The sequence below is a fragment of the Melozone crissalis genome, unplaced genomic scaffold, assembly GCF_028551555.1.
Source record: "Melozone crissalis strain CALT ecotype California unplaced genomic scaffold, PUWL_Pcris_2 ptg000004l_1, whole genome shotgun sequence".
Classification (NCBI taxonomy): Eukaryota; Metazoa; Chordata; class Aves; order Passeriformes; family Passerellidae; genus Melozone; species Melozone crissalis.
This window is the reverse complement of record NW_026535782.1, coordinates 29,035,863-29,062,668: the sequence shown is the minus strand read 5'-3', so window position 1 is coordinate 29,062,668 and position 26,806 is coordinate 29,035,863. Positions and strand designations below refer to the sequence as shown.

At 36.3% G+C, this 26,806-nt stretch overlaps 1 protein-coding gene across 1 annotated transcript in view; it reads left to right on the top strand.

Annotated features, from left to right (window-relative positions):
• The window catches only part of CAPS2 (calcyphosine 2), a 28,324-nt gene extending 3,301 nt beyond the window's left edge, over window positions 1-25,023 (top strand). Inside the window, 15 exon segments of the mRNA XM_054275376.1 lie at window positions 654-699; window positions 824-934; window positions 3,605-3,760; window positions 6,041-6,160; window positions 10,645-10,712; window positions 13,010-13,129; window positions 14,232-14,306; window positions 15,845-15,940; window positions 16,055-16,148; window positions 17,385-17,500; window positions 19,596-19,672; window positions 20,149-20,303; window positions 20,842-20,961; window positions 22,556-22,652; window positions 23,912-25,023. Of these exon segments, the coding sequence (XP_054131351.1) occupies window positions 654-699; window positions 824-934; window positions 3,605-3,760; window positions 6,041-6,160; window positions 10,645-10,712; window positions 13,010-13,129; window positions 14,232-14,306; window positions 15,845-15,940; window positions 16,055-16,148; window positions 17,385-17,500; window positions 19,596-19,672; window positions 20,149-20,303; window positions 20,842-20,961; window positions 22,556-22,652; window positions 23,912-24,087 (1,627 nt within the window). The 3' untranslated portion in view covers window positions 24,088-25,023.
• Window positions 25,024-26,806: the final 1,783 nt, after the last annotated feature.

Genomic DNA, 26,806 nt, shown 5'->3' with positions numbered 1-26,806 from the left:
CTCATTATCTAATAAAAAAAGACTGTAAGATAAAGAACTCTCTTATTCCAAGAAGATAGAGCAGAGTTGCTTGCAAATCTTGGTGGTAAAATATAAAAAAAATATGCATTCATGGTGCTCTGCAATATACCTGGAGTAAAGGCAGAAGGCACAGAGATGCTTTGATGAATTGGAGATGTTTTCATTTCTTTAAGCAGAACAAGATACTGAGGTATGGTTGCCTTCTACTGTGCTAATCTCCTATGGAAAGTTCACAAGATTTGCATCCCAAGTAGCAATTGCATCCCTTTTGCTCTCTGTTGACTGACTATAGAGGAATGTTGACATGGATGTGCTGTGCAAGACAAGGGTAGGGCACCCCTCATTTATGATCATGTTGCCGTAGCTCCTGTTGGGGAGTGAAGAGAAGCCAATGTGGGAGTTAAGAAGGATCCTTTTCAGCTGACAGGGTGCTCTGCTGCTGGGGAAGAGAAGCTCAGTGGCCACTTGCTGAGCTGAAGCAAGAGGGGCTAATAGAGATTTGCTGAGTAGCCCACATCCAGTTGCATGGACATTTTTGTGAAGAACCTAATAATAACTAATAGGCAGTGCTTTTGTTGTAGTTAAAAAGTAAGGGAATGTATTGCTGTTAAAATTGTTTTAACTCCTTGCAGGGTGCCGTGCCTAGATCTAGGGAGGCTGGGAGATTCTGATGAAGAGGTAATTATAAATTAATTTTGTCTCAAAATTAATTTAGAATTCACATTTTTCAGGAATTTTTAAAAGTATCGCTCTGAATATAAAACAATTGTGATTGCTTGTCCTTTTTTTCCTGTGATTTTAGGATGGGGACTCTCACATGCCGTACACTGGAAGTTCTTCTCATAGGTGCCAGCAAGATTCATCTTCAGAGTGGAGAATGTCATTATAGACTCCATATGCACAGCATCAACATGTCAGTCTGTCACTACAGATATCTTTATAATATACCCCTTTAGCAGTAATTTAGAAAAGCATGCATATATTTTTTTTATATAAGTTCTTTTGGTTAAGCTCATATCTCCAAGTGCTGTTGGTCCAAAATATTTGTAGCAAAGTCCTTTTACTGAGATTCTTTAGAATATTTGGAAAAAATACTTTATTACATAGCTTAGCTCTTTGTTGATTGATGCACTTACCCTTTTGTTGTACTTATTTTTTAAGAGCTATATTAACAGTAGAAATAACAAAGATTAGTAGTAGTAAGTGTGTGATTGAAGACAAAATCCATGTTTACAAACACTAAGTATTATTTCTATGGAGAAGTAGTTACTTCTGGTGAAAAGAAAACTTTTGGAGTTACTTGCAGCCATTTCATGTTTTTTTTTCTTTAGGGCTGTTGTCTTTAAAACAGAACTGGGACATAAACTTTGGAATTGTGTCTAATTTGTTGATGCACTTTTTATTGTTAAAATTTCCTCATCATGTCAGCTTTCCCCCCCCCCAGATTACTGAGAAACCCAATCACCACTGGTCTTAGGTGCTTTTTAAGGAAAATCAGGAGCTCAGATGCTAATATTATGATTTACAGTACAGTGCAACATTGTTCATGATCAATATCCACTATAAAATTTTTAGAGTTAATTTAATTACTCAGTTATTACACTTCCCTGAATGCAGGAAAAGAGTTGTTTTGAATTCTTATATCTGAATTAAGTATGAACAAAATAAATGTGACTATTTTTATTTGATCATGATACATCTTATTTCCTGCTTTCCTTTAAACAGGTGTCAAGAAAATTGTGTCAGAAGAAAATGGAGGTAAAGATGTTAAAAAAATACAGATTGATAAAAAGTCTTATCAGTTCAGTACTGTGGTATATGGTGTGAAAATATAATATGTTATAATTTCTTTTATTGCAGAAACTATTAGCTTATTGGAGAAACTATTAAAATTAAATTGATTAAAATTATTTCAAAATATTTAACTTACGTACTCCTTGAAAGAAATAATATAGTAACTTGAAGGAGAGAACTCCAGATTGGCTGGAGTTCAAGGTGAATTTGCCAAGATCACTATTTTGTATGTTCCTCTATATAACCAAATGGTTTCTCTACTTGAAAAACAATTTCATTTAAGTAAAAACTGAAATGGTGGGTTTTTTTGTCCTTTTAAAATAATGTACTAAGAATATACTAGTTTTTAGAATACATGCCCAACATAGGGCATGTTTTTAGAATACATGCCCATACATGTCTCCAGATGTAACTGTAAACATTTAACTACAGATAGGTTATTTTCCTTTCTACTGCCTTGTACATGCGCAGTGCAAACTTGCTTCAGTTGTTATGGCCTTTTTGGGTCTGGATGCGTATGATTACACTGTTTGCTTTACCATTTTTTTAAAACAAAATTTCTATGTATAAACTCTGTCAAGCTGCAGGAGTGCTAGTAGAAGGTTGGTGGGGTTTTGTTTCTCAGGGTCTTTCTCCCTTTCTTTTCTGCTTTCCTTTACGTCTTGTTGCTTCCTTTCTGCCTTAATTATGTCTTAAATACTGAATGCTCAAAGAATTGGAATGCATCTTCTGTTTACTTACCTTTTCTGTCTCTCTTTCTCCCTCTTCCTCTCTCCCTTTTTTGCCTGACTTGCTACCCATCTTTTTTTTTTTTTTTTGTGGAGAAGATTTTTAAGCTGTTTTAAAATATTTTAATGTATTCCTCTGAGAGGCCTTTACTTATGCATTTCTTGCTTCTGGGGCCCTGACCAAGCTTTCTCTGAGCCAGATAGATTCCAGCTTCTTCAGTAACTGTGTAAGTAAATCTTCCTAAAATAGGTCACTTTTGGAAGAAAAATTTAAATATACTCTTATAATTCAGGAATTAACCAGGGAAGGGATGTGAATCCTCCTTTGAAGGAGAAACTTGGCTCTTCAAAACCATAAATCTTTTTGGGTTTTGTGGAATGGTTTTCTAGAGCAGGACTGTAACGCTGTTGCTGCAAGATGAAGTTGCAAGTGTTGAGATGCTAGAGAAGGCCGCCTTACTTTTTTTTTTATTAGCACCAAAGGAATAGAAGTTAAATATTGAAGGTGTTAGTAACTCAGGGAGACAGAAGAGGATGGAATCTTGGACTTCTGTCATTGCTGCCCTTTCTACTGGTGCCAGCCTCTGTTGTGCAGAGCCCTGGAATGGATGTAAGGTTAGAAAGGTACTCAGCTGTGCAGCTGATGTTGTTCTAAGGAACAGTGTCCCAGTTCTCATTGGCCATACAAGAGTATTAGAACTTCTGACCAAAAAACATCCATCCATCTATTTTCAGCCATCCAAAAATCAAATGTCAGTATTTCCATTTTAGTGATTTTATGAGGCAGAACCACTGAATCTGACTTCTTTCTTTAAAAGTGATGCAAAACCATGTGACTGTGTATGTTTTAGATTAAAAAATGGTAGAATTTCAAGAACTCAATGAAAATTAAGCCTGAATGTGCAGTCCTGTTTGCATTTTTTCTTAATTTGAAGCATTATGTCAAGAGGTTTTAGACATTATACTTGATAGGAACTAAAAAAATACTGTTCACATTCAATAGACCAGACAGAGGCTTTTATGTTAATTACTAATTGCTTTAACATTCTGTTTTGGAGCAGAGGACAAGACCAGAAAATCTGCCATCCCACAGAGACAGATCCAAGTTGAAGCATGGTCAGTATGAAGCAGGTGTGAAGGAAGAATATAAGCAGCATCCTCAGAGAATTGCAGAAAAGAAAAAAGACCACCTCCAGTGTCCAGATACTTCAATAAAGGTAGCTGGAAATTAGAAATGGCATTTTTAAATAGCAGATGTACATCAGTATTTCATTATACTGTTTGGAAAGGTTTGCACATGTATGTAATTAATTTCATGTCTTTATTGTAAATTTAAACATCTGATGTTGAGGAGGAAATAAACTGTAGGAAGGTTGTTTCAGTTGTTGCAGAGAGAGAAAGTGAAGGGCTCTGAGAATTTATGTTTGGTTGTGTTCTCTGGTAAAATGTAACGCTGGCCTTCCTAGTGCACCTCTAGTCTTAGCCTGAAGGTTAGCATGATTGATAAGGGAGAATTTGAAGCCCATCAGAAGAGGAGAGACAGCAGAAAGATCTTGGTAAAGTGTTATTTCCAAAACAAGAAATTCATTCAAACTTTTTAAAGTCTAGAAGTACTTTAAATACTATTCTGTATATTGGGACTTAAAAAAGGACAAATTAAAGATTTAATCTGTTCCTTAGAGGACTGTTAACACTGAAAATGCAAAAGAATATGGGGTTAAAATAATGAAAGATATTATCTGTACTTTTTTCTTTGATATGGTATGAGATTCAGTACAGTTGGACTGTAAGCTGTACTAGTTCTGCCAGGTTTCTTTTGTGTTTTCAAATTAAGGTGGAAAGAAGGTTAGATCAGTGGAGAGAAACTGGAAAACAGAGGGGTGAAAAACCCCAACTTTAATAGTGTTTGGATGAGATAGTGGAGGAGAGTGTTTGAACAGGGAAAGATGCATCATTGTAGGTGTAAGGAGGCAGGAAACCTAAGTAACAACAGCTGTGAGGACTGGTTCAGTGCTGGATTCTGCTGAGGGTAGATGACCACTTAATAACTTTAATAGAAAGTTAAGTATGCAAATGTTGATAGAACATACTGTGCTCTTTGCTTTTCAGAGAAAAGGTTTGTGATGAATACCAATGAGTTTACTGAATTTACTTTCTTAACATTCAGTAGAATGAAAAGGGAAGGCTTTTCTAAAGAAAGATTGTTTCATGTATTGTAGATAACATTAAAGGAGCTTTCTCTTCAAATTGTGCTTCTAGTGATCAGATAAAGGAGGATCTGAAAAAACCTATTAATAAACATTCTGTGAATAAGTGGTGAATGAAAAAAAAGTTGAGGTGTTTTGTGGTTTAGTTTAATGTTTAGTGGCAGATAAGGTTTTCTGTTCTGGAGATTTTTTAGAGTTTGGTGTTTTTTTTTTTTTTTTTTTCCTTTTCTAATGATTCCACTCTAATGTACTGGTCTGATACCCATATCATCTGTTTTTCAAGGAGTGACTCCTTTATATGCACTACTGCAAGCCCATCAAAAGGGTATTTACAGGAGCAGCAAAGTTATCTAAAAATGAAGAAATAGATGGCAAATGTATGCTAGGAGAGAAAAAGCAGGACTGGCTTTTTTTTTCTTTTTCTGGTGATTTTGGGTTCCATAAAGATACTTGTTAAGTGCTAGAAGCATGTGTGTTAATTCTTCTCACAGATTTTAATATAATGTCTATCAGAACAATTTTTTGTGTTAGATATTATCACTACCTGATTAGATGAATAAACAAAAAGATTTCAATACACTTGTTTTGCTTGATTAGTGGAACTTGTAACAACTTCTCTTTTCTGTCAAGAAGGTGCTTATAGAGGAGATTGCTAAATCTGTTTCTGTCAAAACTTCCTGCATCCTTTTTTTTCACATTGTCCCTGTAGGAAAAATTTCTGTAATACTCTGGGACTGGTTTACAAGTCTGTTAGAACCAGTAGCATGCTTTGGCTTTTCCCTGTCCAGGCTATATTTAACTTCACTGGTCACAAAGCAGTATCTCTACAGTGGGCTTTGAGCTTTATAACTAACAGCAAATCCTCTGCTTCCACTTGGCTGTTCCTGTGCCAAACAGAAAGAGGATGAGTTCTTCACTTCTCCTCAGAGATAGCAAAGTCTACTTTCTCTGACTTGCTGCTGTTTTTTCACAAAGCTTGTAGGAACACAGTATTTTTGAAATTTAAAAAATGTGTTATTTATTTCAGTATGAATGAAAACTGGTAAGTATTCAAAAGATACAAATCTTGCTCTCTAGTCTTTCCTTGTAAGTTCAGTTTCTGTAAAAAGCTAGGCTTAAAAAAATTCTCTTTTAGTTAGCATGAAGTGGAATAAGTAGACACATTAAGAAGTAAAGAAGAAAGTAGTATTTTTAAATAAATTCTTGAGGAAAACAAATGTGGATTTTTTTAGTTTGTTTTTATTTCAATTCATTACATTTGAGTTATGAAAAGAATGTATTTTTGTGTAGGGTACACAACTTGAAGATGGACACGATGATTTTGTAACCCTTGATAAGAAAGCTCTCCTGCAACAATGCTATACAAACAAACCTTATAATATGCAGCACAACATAAGGAAATCAGAAGCTGTAAGTATTTGGACTGGTATTATGCTGGTATTATTGGTATGTATGCTATTATTCTCCACTTAGATGTGGAGAAAAGCTTCCTAAAAGTTCAACAGAAGTTATGCCTTTGGAGATTTTGGTCTAGTATGTAATTGCATCCATTGAAATCATGTGAGTTTAAACATTTCTTTCAATGGGAGCTGAACTGAGCAATCCAGTGAGCATTTTAAAATCTTATCTGCAGTGCTTGTATTTTATGCAGTAATCTATATAAATGAGAACACAAATTATGAGTAATATGTACAGATACCTTCATACAACTAAGAATAACTGAGGTAGTTGAGTGAACCTAAACATAATGTTACATTCAGTGTCAGAAGTTGGACTTTGATGATCCCTGTGGATCTCTCCCTGCTCAGGATAATCTATGATTCTAGGATTTCCTCTGATCTGTAGCTTTTAGCTGAGCCTCTATTCAATGGATTCCATAATTCCATCAGCTAGTATTAGATTGAGTCAGCAACAACTTTGGCTCTGTCTTCAAGCTCTAGGGATGAAGCTTCTACAGTGTCTCTAAGCAACATCTTCATGTACCTGCTACTCTCTGTGTGAGGAAGTTCTTCCTATTGTCCACACCAGTCCTGCCAAGGCTCAGTGTGTAACCTTTACCTCCTGTTTTACTCCGGGCTTCTGTCAAAAAAGTTTGGTTCTCTTTTTTTGTAACTTCTCCTCAGAATGCCTTATAGCTGCTGGTTCTGCAAGCTAAACAAACCCAAGCTCCCTTAGCTGCTCCTTTCAGTTGCTTTTGCTCTGGTCTTTAGTCAGGTCCTTTCTGAGGGAAGGAGGGAGCCCTGAAGTCTGGAAACCACCGTGGACTTGGTAGCATGCAGAGAAGGGAATTAAAACTTTCCTCACATGAATGTACCCAATACACCTCTTTGATTTATTACATAGATGCGAATTTTACTTTTTTTTGGGACTGAACAATAGGAGTCTTGCCCATCTGAGGCAGGCCTTGAATTTAGGATCATTTACAGGGATGAAGAACCTTGATTTGATATTTCATGATTCAGTATTTGCATATGCAGAGTGATGGCTTTTATAACTGGTTTTTGAAAGGATTGCTGAAAAGGGTTATGCATTCTAACTTTCTGATGGAATAATAAGCCATGGGAAATGTTATGATTTTTTAAAGTAAATAGTAATTTTAATTAATTTTATTTGCTCGTCACTATGCATTGAATTTTGCATCATTGCAACCATTTATTTGATTTCTATTCCTGTTGAAATGAATGCAGATATTGCTCTGCTGAGGTCACTGTTAATTTTCATGACAAGAAAATCTTTTGAGGAAGTACTTAAGCTTTTATTTTTAGAATAAATTAAAAAATCTATACTACTGGCTAAAGATAATGGAAAAAAATCTTGAAGTATCCCCAGAGTAATTACATAGTGCTAAAGCAAGTATAGTGAAAGCCCTGAGAAAGGGAGCAGTGCAAAACTACAAAATACAAGATATTCTGTAGCTGCTGTACATTAAAATTAAGCCAGCAGGTGTCTGAGCAAGATGTTACTGAAGCTCTTCAGAACCCTTTTGTTATTTGTTAGCACTCATGGTCAGCACAGGCTGACTCACTCTCTCTTTTGAGGACCATCTCAGGCTCTCCTACGTCCAGCTTCTGGTAGTGGTAGAATACTGGAAAAAAATGGCAGTAGTAACTCCATTTTGTATATGTTGCCTCAATTGTTGGCATTTCATTTTATCTACCTGAAAATTTTACTCAAGCCTACACAATGTTAACATGTCCTGTTAGTGTAATCATTACCAAAAAGTCAAATGTTAAAGTAGAACTTCTCTTGATTTTTCTGCAATTTGGGATGAAAGTTTGCTAGTGGGGTTCTGCAGGGCTCCATCTTTGGCCTGGTGCTCTTCAACATCTTAAATGACTTGGGAGCAGGACAGGAAGGGATACTGAACAAGTTCACATATGATACAAAACTGGGAGGAGCTGCTGACTCCCTCAAGGCAGAGAGGCCCTGCAGAGAGACCTCAACAATCAGAGGGCTGGGCAATTACCAGACACATGAAGTTTAACACAAAGTGCCAAATTCTGTACCTGGGACAGGACAACCCTGGATGTAAGGACAGACTGGGGAACGAGATGCTGGAGAGCAGTGCCATGGAAAGGGACCTGGGGGTCCTGGCAAGTTGAACATGAGCCAGCAGTGCCCTGGCAGCCAGGAGAGGCCAGCTCTGTCCTGGGTCCATCAGGCCCAGCATCACAGCCGGGCAAGGGAGGGGATTGTCCTGCCCTGCTCTGCACTGGGGCAGCCCCACCTCAAGTGCTGGGGGAAGTTCTGGGTGCCACAATATCAAAAAGACATGAAGCTATTAGAGAGTGTCCCGAGGAGGGCAACAAAGATGGGGAAGGGCCTTGAGTGGAAGCTGTATGGGGAGCAGATGATCTTCTCACTTGTTCTGTTCAGCTTGGAGGGGACTGAGGGGAGACCTCAGTGTGGTCTTCAACATCCTCATGAGAGGAAGAGGAGTGACAGGTACCAATCTCTTCAGTCTTATGACCAGTGACAGGACCCGAGGGAATGGCCTGAAGTTGTGTCAGGGGAGGTTTAGGTTGGATATCAGGAAAAGATTCTTCACCCAGAGAGTGGTTGGGCACCAGAACAGGCTCCCCAGGGAAGTGCTAACAGTACCAAACCTGACAGAGTTCAAGAAGTGTTTGGACAATGTTCTTGGGTACATGGTGTGATTCAGGGGTGGTCCTGTGTGGTGCCAGGAGTTGGATTTGATGTTCTTTGTAGGTCCTTTCCAGTTCAGTTTGTTCTGTAACTTTGTGATTCACAGTCCATTGCCAATAGGTGTCATATATAACCTCTGAAACATTTCCTCTGAATGCTTGTATTTAGGGAACAACAGTAACTACTTTTGTAGTGAGAGCTGCTACAAATTCAATGTTTGCCTCTGCCTTCTGCATTTTTGTAATTTCATAGCAGAGCTTTTGTCTAAGAGCAGAATGGAAGATGTTTCATGAAAGATTACATTCAGTGACCTAATTCAACTGAAACTTAAGGTGTAAGGTTTTCTTTGTTTATTTTTTTAAAAATCAGATTCTTTTCAGCATGCTGTCTGGTTTGGATCTGTAAGCTGGGTCTATGGAAAATGTGATAACAAATACTGCCCTATACCATCACCATGTCCTCCTTTAAATCATTCTTTTTAATACATCTGTTGCAACAGTTAATGGGTAAAGAATCAGTAACTCAGAATAAAGCACCCTGTGGTTTTTGCACCTGATAGGTGCAAAAATGAAACATGAAATCAAATGAAAAAGCCTCCTACCTCTTACAATTCCATATCTGCATGTATGTATGTATCTGCATGTAACATTCCAAACTTAAAATCAGTTTGGAATAACCAACAGCTGGTCTGATGTTGCATTAGTTATTTGGATTTTTTTGATTTGGCTTTTTTTTTTGACTAGTGCCAGTCAGTATTTATTTGAAGATTGTGAATTCTACCATTAACATTTCCATGGAAATAGGAATTCTTTTATAGGTACCTGGGAACTTTTCAGTTCTTCATCCACACAAAGGCTAGATCTCTAGGATTTGCTTTGCACACAAGACCAATTAGAAAATGATCTTAATTCTTTAGTTTCAGAATATCTAAAAAAATAAGTTTTCATAAATCCCCTCAGTAACAATAATCTCTATTTTCTCATATATAAAATTAATTTTTTGGAATAAAAGGCATAATAAATGCAGTAAAAAACTTCAAGAATGTGGAAGATTAAGAGAGGTACTGAGGCCTGCTTATTGCTGGTGGCCTCCATACTATCCTGGATCATCCTTGTGTGCTTTGGTTTCTCTCTGTGTAACAGGTTATGATCAATGTCTGCACACTTTACAGTGAATGGCACAAGGTTACAGTTCAGTGTTACTCTAATAAAAATAAAAAAAGATCATGTTCAATCCCCTTTCCCCTTTAGGATGATATTTCCTGAAAGGTTTTTCAGATTGACCTGTCTCAGCAAAAAATTATTGTGGCATGCAGGAAAGAAAAATCTTGCAACTGAGACAGAGTCTTAAAAGAATTTTTTTTGACTAAATATTGCTGGAGGTAAAGTTTTATTCTCTCAGTTGGAATCTGTGTCACCTGAAAAACCTGGAATAATGTGAGTCTCCTCAGGCTCTATTGTACTTACAGAATGTATTAGAAACAATACAGAAATAAGGATTTTGTCTGTAAACTTAAATACTAGATTTCTCATATTTATTACAACTAATATGCATAAAAAATTGAGTGTGTAGCAGAGAATATTATATGTCTCTTTTTTATGCAAATAGACTCTATTAAAAATATAAAAAATATTCATTGTGGCATGGGTAAGTTTGCGACCTCTGAATGCTGTCTTAAAGGGTAACTTGTTATTTGAAGTGCCTGCTATTATATATTTCACTTGTTCTCAGCCAGTTTTTCATTGCAGGAGGATGTTGCTGCAGAGAGGAGAAAATAGGCTGTTGTAGAACAAGTTATGGTGGATCAATTATGTAGGTAAATGAATTTATAATGTAAAATTTCAGTTTTCCCTACAGAAGACCAGAAGACTTTAGATCCATTTGTGCTTGGCTTTTCTTGCTTAACAGGTGTTTTGATCATCTTGTTCCAAAGCAGTAATATTTGCAAAAAATTCTTTAAGTGAAAGGCTTTTTAATGCAGCTTAAAATATCAATTTAAAGTGCCATGTGTATGGGTTTTTTTTTTTCTGGAAATAATTCCTAATTTTATGCTTGAACCTATTTTAAGGTCTTTACAATAGCACTAGCTCTCAAAAATAACCCTCTTGCACCTCAAGAAAATACATGGATGCCTGATCTTATAAATTACATGTCCTCAATATTTATTGTCCTTTCTAAAAATCTTACCTTTATTAATATTTATTAATCCTTTATTAATACTGAAACAGCACCTCTCAGACATAAAGGAGTATTATACCAATGCTGGGCATGTAGGAAAAAAGGCACTATTATAAATGAGTTGGTCCAGGTTGTACAGTAACATCTCCTGCCTTCATTGCTATCCCTTTAGCTTCAAGAAAGCATTGCTTCTGTGCAGAAAGATCCCTCTATTTTAAGCATGCTTTAATAATTCAGGGCTTTATGCAAGCTATCTGGTTATGACAATATAAGAAGATGCAAGCTAGTTTAATATAGTTTCATGTTACTTTATACTTACAAAAAATTATCTGTGGCTATGTCTAAATTATTTTGCATTCTGTGCATAGTTTACAGTCTCTGGAGTCATCTGCACTGGTGTTCCAGCCCATCAAACCCTGAGAATTTGAGGTTGAAATGTTGTTGCACTTCACCATTTTAGTTTTTATTTGTTTCTGTTACAGTGGCAGTTTAAATGACCTATATTGTTTGAAAGTCTATTAACACTTTTACACTGTTTAAAAGCTGACTTGACAAGAAGGTTGCCTGAGGGAAACAAGACTGTCATGAAACACAATGTTAAATTCCAATTTCAATCCTCAGGAATTATAATTACGGAACTATGCAGGGTTGAAACCCCCAGTTTTCAGATAAGTGCTTGGCTTGTGTCATATCCCTTTAAAGATTATTACAGAGGTGATTTTAAAAATATGCTGGTTATGTTGAAGTGTTGTAGTTCTACTGATGTTGCATTAAAAGTACAGCTTTGTCCATCTTGGATCATGGATGCCTGTTCTGTGTTTTTCCTCCTTCTGCAGCTTTGCCTTCTGTTGATAATGTCAAAACAATATTCAGTAGTGCTGCAGCTGCATCAGGATGAAGTTTTAATATAAAGAATCTCTCTGTTTATGTTCCAAATATAACTCTGCCAGTACTTCTAAACAAATTGGAATCAGATATCAGGATGTTAATCGGAAAAGATTAGTTCAAAACTGTTGCATGAATAAAAGCTATTTAAGGAAATTCAAAGGTATTTTGAATATTTTTTTAGTAGAGCAAATCCTGCAATTAAATCATTGTAACTGATGTGTACAAAGATGTATCTGTATAGATCAGAGAGCAAGTTCAGAACACTATAATAGCCATGCAAAATTATTTTTCCTCTTCTGATAACCATTTCAATAGCATAATGAGCATCTCACTTATTTTTAAAGGTTCTCTTCTTTTGTTTACTTGTCGAACTGATACAGAGAATATCAAAATGTTCAAAACCCAATTAATCTGTTCCTGTTTGCTTGTCGGGACTTCGAGATCCTCTCAGCTGTGTAGTTAGTACTTTGAGGGAGGAAGTGCCAATGATTTTGTTGGATGACAGATTGGATGGGGCTCTGAGCAACCTGGTCTAGTGAAAGGTGTCCTGCCCACAGCATGGGTTGGAACTAGATGATCTTTAAGGTCCCTTCCAACCTAGGCAACTCTGTGATTCTGAGGTGATGTCACTGACCAGTGCTAGTAAACTGATATCACTGATATTGGAGGGAGCCATGGTTAAAGATGAAATATTACAGAAGTAGTAGAAATTATGAAAAACCTCACAAGCCTTCATAATAATAAGATTTATTTCATATAAAGATATATAAAATATACTTTAAATAATATGTATCTGCATTTAACATTACTACATAGCAGTGCACGGCCAGAATATTATTGCATATGTTTGATTTTGTGACATAGACTTAAGAATTTGTAAAAATAAACAAAAAATTAGACCCACAAATTTATGCAATCTTAATGGATCACTCCAAGATTGTATTGCTGTATTATTCTTGGGTGTTTTCTTTCCTGCATAAAAATGTGTAAGACCTGAAATCCAGCCATACTAACAGTCAGAGGGTTTCTCCCTGCTCTTTTGGTCAGAGCTGTTATAAGTGATCCAGAGCAGTCCACACGTTCTGATGCTTGCAAGGAAGCTCCAGGACTTTTGGGAGTTGGGATGGCACCAATGCGTTTTAGAAAAAGGACCCTCCATGAAACAAAGTAAGTTTATAAAAGTAAATTTTCTGCTATATGTTTTTTTTTTTTTAACTCTGTAAATTCTGTTTTCTTTTCCAAATGTTCTGTTTTGGCTTGGATCCACCAGCTTCATGTGAGGCCTTCTTTGTAGCTTTCCTGTGATTGTTATTGCCTAGTGAGGTAACAAGGACTCTTTTCTGTGAATTCTCTGTAAATTATGATTGATTCATAGAATTTATAAAAACTGGGAGAACATTGTTAAGCTTATGTTGATATTATTCATCACAAGGATTTGCCAGCCTTTTCTAAGTGCTTGGATGCTTGCAATCCTTTCAGAGATTCCTATCCTTATGTGCATAAATTGCATAAATATGCATCTGTAAATGCTAATGTAGACCTTCACAATAATCATACTTTTCTTTCATGTTTTGATTTCTGCTGCAATAATTAACCCTATTGGCATTTAAATGACATTCCTGGACTGTCAGCATTGAATTAGTAGCTTCAAGGACTTAAAAAAAACCTGAGGAAACACTGTGATCCATAAAATTAAATGAATCTGCAGGTTTGAGTTTTGTTCTATTTTTCTCAACATTCAGGCAAGAATTTCTGCTTTGTGCATTTTAACATCCTGCTCTTAAGTCCTTCTCATCAAATGTCATCTTTGTATTTTAAAAAAAGGGAAAAAAAAGACAAAAATAATAGTCTCAATTTCTTACATCTATCACATAGACAAATCTTCCTTTCTGGAACTAGTAATTTGGCCAATATAAAATATTTATGTGTGTAAAAATGCCCCCACCTGGATATTTTTGCAAGAGAATGCATTGTTTCATGGAACTGTGGTGGGTGGTAGAGGTAAAGGTTAATACTTTATGTAAGTGTATGTAAACAAAATTTCCCATTCATCTCTATGTTCTCTGTGAATGTACTCTCATATTATATAATAACAGAACACTTTAGAGCTCTGAGTTGCTTTCTAATTCAACTACAAAGGATCATCTCCTCAGCCAGTTGCCAAGGATACTGTATTTCATGGTTTTTGCTGTTGGAAAATGGTTGAGTTTTATGTAACAATTATCTGGGAGCATATAGGTATCATTAACATGCTGCATTATTTTCACAGAATAAGGACCAAATCAGGACTAACTGAGAACATGCTCTCCAACAAGCTACGCTTCGATAGTAGGATTATATCGAGGTAATCACAAATTTTGTGAAGTTTTTCAATGCTCTCAATTTGTGAATGAGAATTACTCTCCTGAACTGATTAATTGCACTGAATATTTCTGCTCTCTACGTTGAAGGAAAAAAAATATATGTGGGTGTCCATGTGTAGTACAAATTTTGATGTGGCTAATGGATAGTGTCTTTACAGTCCCACTGCACAATGTTAAGATCTGTTAGTTGTGTTATGTTACCATCGTACCCAATGCTTTACTCAGGACAGCTACCACAGGGGCTGTCTAAAATAGTGCTTTTAGCTGTTGCATCTCAGTTGTTTAAAATTATTTTAGCCTTATCTTAGATGTGACAACTACTATAAGTAGTAGTGGTTTTGCAACTTTTTCATAGCTGCTTATGTATTAAATTTTAGTACGTTCTGATTTGAGTAGTGGTAGTATAAACATATTTTTCAGTTTTGAAAGTGATGCTTTTCTGCAGCTGTGAGCTGTATACTTGTTAGACACAGCTGAATATTCAGCAGCATACTTTCATATACCTCAATGAATGCAGTAGTCCTGGTGTATGTAATCCTTTAGTTAATCACTGAAAATTATATTGGCATACTAAAACATGAAGCCTTGAGAGGTGTTTTAGCATTATGGAGAATGGAATATTGAATTAAAATACATGACCGAATCCACAACTTGAATTTCATGGTGGGTTAGAGAAAATAGTCAAAGAGCTCTTTAAAAAAATCAATTGTACAGCATGCAACATTGGAAATAAAATGGATACTGAGAGCAGCCTTGAGGAGAAGAACTTGGGGGTGCTGGTGAATGAGAAGCTCATCATGATCTGGCAGTGTGCACTTGCACCCAGGAAACCAGCCATGTCCTGGGCTGCACCAAAAGAAACATGGCCAGCAGGGCAAGGGAGGGGATGTTTCCACTCTGCTTCTGTCCTGTCAGACCCCACCTGCAGTGCTCTGTCCACCTCTGGGGTCCGCTGCACGAGAAGGACCCGTTGGAATGACCCACAGGAAGGTCACAAAGATCATCAGAGGGATGGAACACCTCTCTTAGGAGGACAGGTTTAGAAAGTTGAATTGTCCAGTCGGGAGAAGGGAAGGCTCCAGGGAGACCCTCTTGCCTTCGACCCTTCCAGTGCCCGCAAAAGGCTGCAGGGAAGTTGGACAGGGTATTTTTTTAAAGGGTGTGGAGTAGTAGGACAAGGGGGAATGACTTCAAACTAAAAGCAGGCAGGTTTAGATGAGCTATTAGGAAGAAATTCTTTACTGTGAGGGTGGTGAGGCACTGGAACAGGTTGCACAGAGAAGCTGTGGATGCTCCATGTCTGCAGGTAAGTGTTCAAGGCCAGACTGGATGGAGCTCTGAGCAGAGTGGTCAAGTGAAAGGTGTCCCAGCCCGTGCCAGGGGTTTTGGAACTTAATCATCTTAAAGGTCCCTTCTAACTCAAACCATTCTGATTCCAAAATAAATGTTACTTATGTTTGGGTTGAACTGGATTTATGTAGATGAAAAACATAAAGGTGCTTTTCAATTTTCCTTCTAGAAATGGTCATGATGCTTGTAGGGAGTTGATTGGATTTTTTTTCACGTGTGACAAATCCCTTACTGTGTATGAATTTTGCCAGTTTGGAAAAAACATGTAGGATTAATTACTTTTTAAAAGGGTTTTAGAAAACATATTTCACTTGTCCAAGCATCCAAGGAGCTTAAATAAATATAATTGTTTTAGTACTAGTTTTGAATTACTTCACAGGACAAATGCCTTGCCTTTCATTCAGAAGGGAGTTTATCATCATCAGCGTGGACAAAGAAAGGGAAAAGCTTATGATCTTAGTGACTTCTACATTGTAAGTATTCTTCTGCTGAATGTAATACTATTTCTTTGGCGGTAATATTTGTGTATTTGAATTGTAAATTGTGATCTAGCCTTCCAGGAAGACCAAAGTCTTCCCCTTAAGTGACATTTTTTGAATTAAAGACTTTCAGAAGTCTGGATTGTTTTGTTGTCCCTCGTTTTAGAGGTTCCAAATTTAGGTTACAGATGAAGCTGTACCTTGCAGTTCTCCCCCTAGAGGGCACAAGACTGCTGACAGTCTGGACCTTTCTTGGACGAAGTGATCCACTTATCTCGGGAAGGAGAATCCTGAAATAGACCCAAGTACTTGCTGAAAGTAAATAATCTTTGCAAGGTCTGCTGGCAAACTCGAAGCAATGATTAAATATATTTTAAACATGAAGAAATTGCAGGTTAATTGTTTTTAATCTACCGTTTGAAATGTAAACAACAGCTGTTTAGAGCAAGTGTATGAAACAATGTTAAGCTTTGTCTGTCATCTAATATGGTGGCTGGTTAAAAATCATATTTCACCTTCTGTAATGGGTAAAGTGTTCATGGTTTATAAATACTTGAGGAAGTTTTCAAGTACCGACTATTTTCACCAAATTCTTCAAATGCTCCTGCAAATCTGAAGTTTGGAGGAAAAACCATGTTTGTGAGAAATGTAGAAAGTAAAAGATGTCGACATGAGTTTTAGAGTGTTTTATCTAATCATATGCCTATCCTAACTGCTTACACAACCACCTAAGAATTTAGAAGAAGAAACAGATGAGTTATTATATGGAAGATAAAGCTACTTGTTGGGATTTTCATGTTTTATTGTCAGGTGTATTTCTGCAGCCTGCAGATGGAAGTGTGTTCTGAATAAAGGTGCATCCAAAAGTCATCCATAAAATGTACTGAACTGAGTTCATTACCTCTTTGGGGTGATGCTGTGTCTGTGAATCTCCATATCTGCTATCATGCTTCCTGAGCTGACATTAAGACATGCAGATCTCTCACAAAGTCCAAATGGTCCAAATGAGACCCTTGCACAGGAACAGTGTCTCTGTCTCCTCCTTCCAAAGTCATGTGTTTTGGAGACTTTATAAACCAAGCCTGCCCAGATACTACAGTTAGAGCTACTGCAATTTTTATTCTTCTCAGTCTTCTTTGCTTTTAGTTTGCTGCTTTTCTTTATTTCCCCTTCCCCTCTGTATATGAAATACACAGTCTATTTTTAAGTTATTGTGTGCTTTACCAACAGGGAGCCAATCTGACTTTCCAAAGTGTCGATCATAACCTTCCAGAAAGTGTTAAGCAGAACCCTTTCTTCACCCTTCGTGTGATCAGTATTGATGAAGCAGCTATGGATTATCTAAAGTAAGTGCTCATAACTGCTTTTCAAATTACCTTTCCTTCCCTAAGCAAAAAAAAAAAAAAAATATTAGCTCCTAATACCTTATTGTTTATACTGCTTAAAAGCAGAATCCATATTTAGGCTGTTGTTAGGAGAAATTAGTAATTGATATTAGAAGATATTGCATAGTCCAGTAACTTCCTAGAATGGTAAGGAGTAATTTTAAAGAAAGAATGGAAATGTGAATCTGTTCTTTTGCTTTGTTTGAGGTCACATGTTTTATATACAAATCATATACCTCCTTTGTTTTAGTTTGTGCACACTGCCTCTTGTCTTGTCAACAGGCACGACTGAGCAGAGCCTGTCTCAGTTTTCTTTACTCCTTTCTGTCAGGTACTCATTTGTGCTTGAGGCTAAGACCCCTCAAGGCTTCTATTCTCCAGGCTAAACAGTTCCAGCTCTCCCAGGCTCTCCTCATATATCTTATACTTTGATCCCTTCCTGATTAGGAAGAGAATAATTTTAATTTCAATTAAATATGCTCAGTATCTAAAGACTACTTTGTTAGCAGAACTTGACTATTATGTTCTTTCTGCAATTGTTTAGACACCTGAAGCTTGTTCTCAGATATGGTAATATTCACTTAAAGTCCCTTTAGACTGAAAGCTTTGCAAAGGAGCCATAGTAAGCTAACAGTGCATAGAACAGTAAATTCAAATTTAATTGGTTCTAGAACTGTATAGTTGTATGATGCTTAGTGCTAATTGTTCCCTCTTGGCTAGGTTTCAGTGAAATAAAACACAATATAGTTTAATTTCAGCTAGTTTATGTAAGACATTTTACATCTCAGAAGCCTATCATTCAAGTAAAGCAGCTTTTTCTCTCATTTGTGGCTGATCTTATACCTGTGAAATTTGGAGTTGAACCAATGTTATCTCTGAATAGAAGAACCATAAAGAAGAGCAGCTCAATGGGTTGTAATTTTGGATTTTTTACTACCTGTGGTGGAATTTATTATTATTTCCTTTTTTATACTCTCTCTGTATTCTTTCCATTGGTGACTAACTTTCAGTCTATCTTTTTCTTCTGTATGAGGATGTTATTGAGCTCTCTATTCTCTGGTGCATAAGTCTTGAATTGAGTCCTCTTACCTTCATTACTCTACTGACAGAAAATCCTGTTCAGCTACAGTCCCAAATGTCTACTGCAGGTTCCCAGGAGCAGCTATGCCCTTCTGTCACAAACCATGAATCTTTTGGTTTACATATGTTCTAGAGGGAGTATTTGGTCCTCTGCAGGTGCTTGTTCACTTTCCAGTTCAGGTGATCTGATGTAGGTAAGCTTTTAGGGACTTCATGATGGAAGGTACCCGAAGTGGAGATGAAAAGTCCTACTAGATAGCAGAGAGAGACGTCTTTGGCCTCAGAAAGCAGGAGTTTGTCATGGCAAAACACTGGTGAACAAGCAGCTCAGAGTTGACAGTAATGATTTCCCATTTTTTAAAATATTCTGATTAAAATAATTGTAGGACTTTGTTGGTTTGGTTTTTTGTTTTTTTTTTCTTCCAGTGGGTTCTTCCAAAATATTTTTTTATCAACCTTTATAGTAATTTTTGATGAAGGCTTGTGGGAAACCCTTCTCAGAAGGGAACTTAGCAGAAAAAACTCCACAAAATTTAATCATAATTCCTAGATATACTTTTGGTCCACACCTTTGCTATTTGTGTTCTAAAGAGAGATTTGAAAAGTATTACATGTTATTTTCTTGTTGGTGATTAAATGTAATTGCTTTAACAAACTCTTCCAGTGGTATATGAGATTAGGATTGAACTAAACTTCTGGAGATTTTATGCATGGGAGGAATTATCCATGGTTAATGAATTAGTAGAGGCAATTCCAGTTAATATTGTTAGAAGAGAATTTCTGCGTATCTGCAGCTGGTCAGCAAAAACTTTTGTGAGTGCCCTCTCAAACTCAAGCAATTGGATATTGTGTTTACAAGGGTAGTATATGAATTAAATAAAAAGTTGAGTATGTTGTCATTTTTCACTAGATCTGTTTTGAATATAGTCATATTACATGTAATTTTACTAATTAATATTAATTTTGACTTCTGTAGAGCTTCCTCTGTGGAACTCAAGGAAGAGTGTTCCAGGCAAGTGGTTGATAACAGTGACGTTTTCAAGAAGATTCAAGGTTTGTATCTACCAGAACCCATTCAATTTTGGTTTCTCTATCTTTGTAGAATAAAGAAGCAACTCTGTGTCTCATAATGGAATTTCTTTATTCTTGTGAAGCAGTTGTTCCAAAGTTGCTTTGTATGGTAATCATGGCATGTAATCATTTCTCACAGAAGTAGGCAGTTTTACAGTCTGAACATATTGAGGGTAATAGCCATTTTTTCTTTCCTTATGTGGTCTCTTTGAAAAAAGTTTATTAGATATTGCCTATTAGACATACTTTATATGGTTGTTGCTCAAATGTTAAATAACTGGTAATTTCCTTTTGGACTGGCAATTTTTCATCAAAGACAAGGGAGCCTGAATGCACGGGTATGTCTTTCTAACCAGTACCATCACATATAGATGTGGTGTTCTTTACTTCTCTATTGTCTCCATGGCAAGTGGACAACTTAGGTAAATGTTGTGCCCTTTATTTCTCTAAATCCTCAGGTATATTCAGAGAAACACTAAGTAAAAGAGGAGTTCGGGTTATAACAGGCTTAGGAAAGTATTTCCGACAAATGGACAAGAACAGAAATGGTTTTCTCTCTCGGGCAGCCTTGAAAGAAGCTCTAAAAGTATTCCATTTGGAAATGCCTGAAGGGGTGAGTCTAGCTGGAACTAAATGTGGGTATTATCTTTCTTAATTTATGGAATTGCTTCTTTTCTTTGCTTAAATCAACTTGGGTTCTGTATGTTTTCTTTAGGTGGTATTTTTTTTTTTCCTTATGATATATTGGCATTTCTGCACTTGGTACAATGTGAAGTTCTTAAAAATGGAAAATGATATATTTCAAAACATGCAGTCTTTTTTTACATCATGACATGAAGAAGCAAGTGTGATTTCCACCCATTTTTTCTCTTTAGGCTTTTAATAATAATTTAATTTATGCTCTCTACTTAGCTTTTTTCTTTGTTTTATATATTATGTTGTAAAAGTAGCTCACAGCTATCAGAACTGTGAATAATGTGAATTATGGTCATCAGTGACCACTGACGACAAGCGTTATTTTAACAAATCTCTGAGTGAGTATGGATCTAGAAGTTTGGGGCTTTTGTGAGAATACTGTAATTTCCCATTATAGCAATTGTTCTATTTCAAGATATAGTGAAGAACTCTGGCAAAATATTTTTAAATTGCAGGACTTTGAATCCTTATGGCTTATTCTTGATGATAGCGAGAATGATAAGGTCGACTATGGAGAATTTACTCATGCCATATTTGGAGAAATGAATGAATACAGGAAAACATTTGTAAGAAAAGTAAGTTTTATTGCAGATATTTTAAGTGTAGATATTTTGCAGTCTAACTTTGGAGCTAGTCACTCATCATATTCTAGTTGTTGGTTTTTGTTGCTATTTTTCTTAAGTTCTATACTTGGAAATTGACTTATTGAAGTTTCAGATCAGTTTATCAACAGAAAGGTAAATTAGTGGACTGCATTGCTGGGATTCATAAAGTTAGAGGGTTTTGAGAAAATGGTTAAAAAGGACAGGCCTTTGAGAGCAGTTTTGTGAACATTGCTAATACAGTGAAAAGTTTTTTAAGCAGTAGAGCAGACGTGACAAATAGCACAATAGACTTCTGTAAAACTGGCCTTACAGATTGCAACAAGGTTATTTAATGTGTATCTTTAGAAGGTTAGTATGAATGGATCTCTGTGCTTTGTCTTTCATGAACGAGCCATTGTGTTAACTACCAGTACGATTGGATAGAATTCTTGTCAATATGTGTTCTCTATGTGTGATTGGCTGAAATCTAAGCTGAGATGGTTTTATGCTATGCTGTAATGTAACACCCCCTTGGCATTTCCTTTGGATCAGAGAGCTGTTAACATCCTGTCTCCATTGTTCTAACAATGTACTGAGACTGATGTGCTGAATAAATAGCTCACGACACTGGTTCGGATTTGCCCCGTCTCTGTTTGTTTGTAAATACTGGCCAGCAGTATGCATGCTGTTCCATTGTTAAATGAGTTCATTTTAAATTCTAGAATTAATTCCTTTATTATTTTGAGTTTTCATGCATATGTGCTGTTCTTATAGTTCAGTCCTATGTATAAAGTATCTGGCGGCCTGAGACAATGTCTTCCAGAAGCCTGTTTCCTTATTCTGGCAAATGACAAATTTTGGCAAATCTGCATGTGTAGACTTTCTTCCTGAAGTGCCTGAAATAGGATGCAGCAATACCTGTCTCCTTTGAGACCAACAGTAAGAGTCATTGTATTTGTGAGACATGTTATATGGGAAATGCCACTTGTTATTTGGCTATAATGTAATATGCAGCTGTTTGCAGTATCAGACACTGATCACAAACCAGCCAAAGGAGTAGCAACTGGATATCAAGATCAAGAAAAATGACAAATACTTTCATGCTTTCTATCATGGAGGATGTGGCTCTCCTAGCTTTATGTATGGAGCATGTGTATTTGAGTAAACAGAAATGCAAATGAAGCTGCTGTTAGCAGTGCTGGAGAGGCTGTGGGGAGGCTTCTGCCAGAATGATGCGGAATCTTAATAATTGGAGGAGGCAGAAGGGAAGCAGCTGAACTTCTGATTCTAAAGATGAACTAGAAATCAGGGAGAAAAGACAATATTTTTTTTTTTTGTGTTGACCAGGGGACACACATTTGATTTGATGTGAAAACTGTTGAGGTAAAATAATCATGAAACTGCCTGATCTAGAAGGATTTTCTAGTATCTGATGCCTTACATAAAATAGGTGAATTGACATCATCCATTGCACAAGATCTAAAAGTATGTGCTAGGTAGTTAAGTGTATTTGATCTTTTTATCTTTCCACTTTTTTTTTTTCTTTCCTGAGATGCTAATATGAAAGTCTCTTTTTCCCCTATAGGCCTATATGAAACTGGATTTCAACAAAACTGGGAGTGTGCCTATGGTAGATGTCAGAAAATGTTACTGTGCAAAGAAACATCCTCTAGTATTGGCAGGTAATTCACATGAACAAACAAACAAAAATCTGTGACTACGGAAATCTTCTTGTTAGCAGAGATAGCAGATCCAGAAACTGGTTGGAAATACAAACTGTTTTCACATTTACTTAGACTTGAGCTGTTAAAGGGGAACTTTCTTCATCTGAATTGAGTCTCTCTAAACATAACTATAAGTAGTAATGTGTTCATATACACAATTTTAATACTTGCCCTTTATCAAGCTGCTAATACTGCCTGTGTGCAGAGTACTTCTTTTCCCTACCTCTGTAAGCAGTAATTTCACAGCTTTCATCTGTAAGTTATCAGTGGCAAATATGATATTATCTTTCACTTAGTAGGATACTCTCATTTTCACATTACTGTTTTCCATCAAAATGTGCAAGGATTCTAACTGACATGGAATGTACTCAGCACCTGAATAATTTATTCAGAAGGAACTTAATTTATTTCTGGGACATGTTTGTCATCCTCTACAGAGGAAATGCTGGTTTCTTCATTATTTTTACAGGATTCTCAAAAATGTTTAAAGTCTGATATTGAAAAAATAAGAATTTAAATACTTGTATGTCTGTTTTAGAAAACAATACCTCCATGTAACAAACCAGTCACTGTGAAAGTCTCCATGATGTCATGACCCTTTCTTTTTTACCTGTAGAAGAGAGGGGCTTTTTTATATTGCCAGTGATTTTAATGATAACTCATGAAGTCACAGGGGGTATAGGGATACAATATATTATTTTTTTTCCAATGCTGTAATGCCATATTTTTTGTACTTGTTTCCTCAAAGAAATAATCTTGATTATTATCTTTATAAAATTTCTAAGACACAGATGTAAATTGCAGAACACTTTTCAAATGCCAATTTCCATCCTAAGGTTTTCCCAGAACTTTGAAGTTTTATTACAGTAAACATGCACTTTCTTACAAGATAACTTCAGAATTTTAGTTTTCAAATGCATTATGCAGCTTTTGCAGTCATTTGAAGAAAAACATTTTCAAGCTCTCATAATTCATTGTGACTGGCTGACCCTGTGTTTTCTGTGGATACTTAATTCTATCATGCTATTAAAGTAAGGTAATTTCTACAGGTGGTAAGAAGTGAACCAATGACTTAATTCTGAAATCAGAATATTGAATTTATTAATGAAAAAAATATTTACATGCTAAAATTTGAAAGTTTCTTGCCTGAAATATATTAAATACTTCATATTCACTCTTCTTTAAAATGTATTTAATAGAAAAATATACTTTCACAGGCAAAACTGCAGAAGAAGAAATTAAATCGTCATTTCTAGAAGCATTAGGAGATTCCTGCAGCAACCCCAGTGAAGTGTCCTATTCTGAGTTTGAAGATTACTATGAAGGATTAAGTTTTGGAATTGTGGGTGATGATGATTTTGTTAATATCTTAAGGAATTCATGGGGAATTTAGAGTGGAATATGACAAAAAAGAAGAAGGGACACTTTCTAAACAAGGAGTGACTAAGTAAGAGAGGATTTAATCTTGATGGGCATTACTTTATAATTGGCGTCTTAAACTGATATCAGGGACAGAAAACTTCAGATGCTTTCAGAATAATACAGGCAAATTTCATGGAGTGTCTGGTGAGTTATGCTAGCCATTCTTTTAATAAAAATGCTGTTCATGTATTTTCACTGGAAATTATTAAGGCTGTTTTGCATACAAAAAGCCAGTTTAAAAAATATTAAAATAAAGTTTCCTATTTTAAAATTAGAGGGAATTAGAATGCTAAAATGCCTGAAGGGGTATGCGAAAGAGAAAATTTTGTTTTCTGATGCATTGTGAAAAGCTTCACATTTGACTGCAGAAACGTGAATGGTAGCTTTCCTTCAGAAATTTTCTTTTAACATTCTTTGTCTTGTTTATTTTTTCTCATGCTGGTACTTAGCTTGAAAGAGAGCAGGTCATCCTTTTCCAGTTTTGAGGATGTCTGCTGTACTGAAAGTGCAGAGATGTTCACAGCATTTACCCCTTGGCCTGTGCACCCTCTTGACTGATCTTGCTTTGTCATTTTGATCAGGCATCTGAAGCTGAGCAGTGGATCTCAAAGGTTTTAGTAATCACGCATTTATTTTGTAATGCATATTTTTCTTTCCTGTTTTTTGCTAAATGGTTTAAAAAATAATTTATATTTAAATATCTGTTATCTTTATATTGCTGGGATTTTTAAGCTAAAACATAGCAATTATATATTTTGTCAAACTGATATATAGCATTCCCTATCTATTCTGAAAGTATAAAACAGAAAATATTTTTAAAAGGCCCAAAACAACCACCTCTGCAACCACAAAAATTAAATTATAAATTAAAATATTCTTTTCTATTTCAAATAGTTCTGACAGGTACGCTTTTCAATGTAATACATCTTGCTAATTCTGTAAAATTCTTTGTGTTAGGAAATAAAAATACACAGTTATTGAGACTTTGATTTTCATACACTTGTCACTGAAATTAACTGTATGTTGAACTGCATTTCTTAAGCCTATGCAATAAAAATATATAACATTCCTCTAAGCTTGTCTGCCTGGTTTTGAATTTATGGTCTGTTGTTAAAGCAATCTTCCTCTGAGACAGAATTTGAGTTTCATAGAATTAAAGGGCAGTCCTGGAATGGATGCTGAAATGAGGGACTTTGGTCCCCTGTGGCTGGCTAGCATATTTGAGATTTAGTACTTCCTTGTTCTAATAACTTGTGTGTTTTTATGTCTGGATTGTTTGACCATTGTATGGCCTCAAATGTAACAAGTATTGGAGGTTCTATTCTAAATCCTCAAATGATGGATCTTGGGTGGGTTCTTTTGGGGCTGCAAAAGTCTATACATGTTTTTTTTACAGAGAAAAGCAGATTTTGTCAATGCATATTCTGAGCAAGAATTCTGTCTCATGATTTTCTTGTTCCCCATTCTTGCTGGACTTTCTCTCACTGGAAAGGTTTTGTTAATTAGTATTCTTGGAACTGGTGATTCTGAGAAGGGCAGGTAATTCTGAGAAGGGAAACTTTAGCTGGTTGTAGAGGTTGTCTGCTCGTTAATGAGCAGACATTCAAATTTCTGAAAAAATGCCAAGTCACATTTTTTTAGTTTTTTAAAGAATCATGCTCTATTTAGACTTTTTCACTTAGGAGAATTGTACCAACAGATAAAACTGTAGCTCAATTTAATGAATAAAAGTGATTGTGAAATGAGGTACTTACATATTTCTTTATGCAATGTTTAATTTTATTGTGAAGCTTTTAGGAAAATTGTTCCACATTTTCCTATGGAATGGAAAAATTCAAGACAAATAGATGTATGCTAAGTGGGCCTGCTTGTCAGAAGAAGCTGTATAAGTCATATCTACCACAAATTTATTTTGTTGTTATCATGGAAACGAGGTGCTGTTATAAGAACATAGCTTTCATAGTCCTGTGTTATTTTTTTTTTTGAAGAAAGATCCCTAACAGGATAATCTAAGATAGGTACTAAAGGCCAGAATTTTCCTGAAAATGAAAGCATTACTGTGGTAATTATGTGAAACCTGATAGCTGTGTAATTTCTATTAACTACAAGGTCATTTACACAGGTCCTGCTTGACCAACTTTCTCTCCTTTTATGATCTAGTGGATGAGGGAAAGGCTTTGGGAGTTGTCTGCCTGGACTTGAGTAAAGTCTTTGATGCCATTTCCCACACCATTCTCCTGGAGAGGCTGGCTGCTCATGGCTTGGACAGCTGCACTGTTTGCTGGGTAAGAAACTGGCTGGATGGCTGGGTCCAAGAGGGTGGAGGTGAATGGAGGCATATCCAGCTGGTGAACAGTCACTGGTGGTTTTCCCTGGGATCAGTAGTGGGGATAGTCCTGTTTAATACCTTTATTGATGATCTGTATGAGAGAATCAAGTGCCCCCTGAGTAAGTTTGCAGACCGTGTGGGAGTATTGATCTGCTGGAGGGGAGGAAGGCTCTGCAGAGGGATCTGGGCTGGATCAATGGGCTGAGGCCAATTGTGTGGGGTCCTACACTTGGGCAACAGGGCCGAATGCCAGGTCCTACATTTGGGTCACAACAACTCCATGCAGCACTACAGGCTGGGGATAGAGTGGCTGGAAAGTGACCTGCTGGAAAAGGGCCTGGGGGTGCTGGTTGGCAGCAAC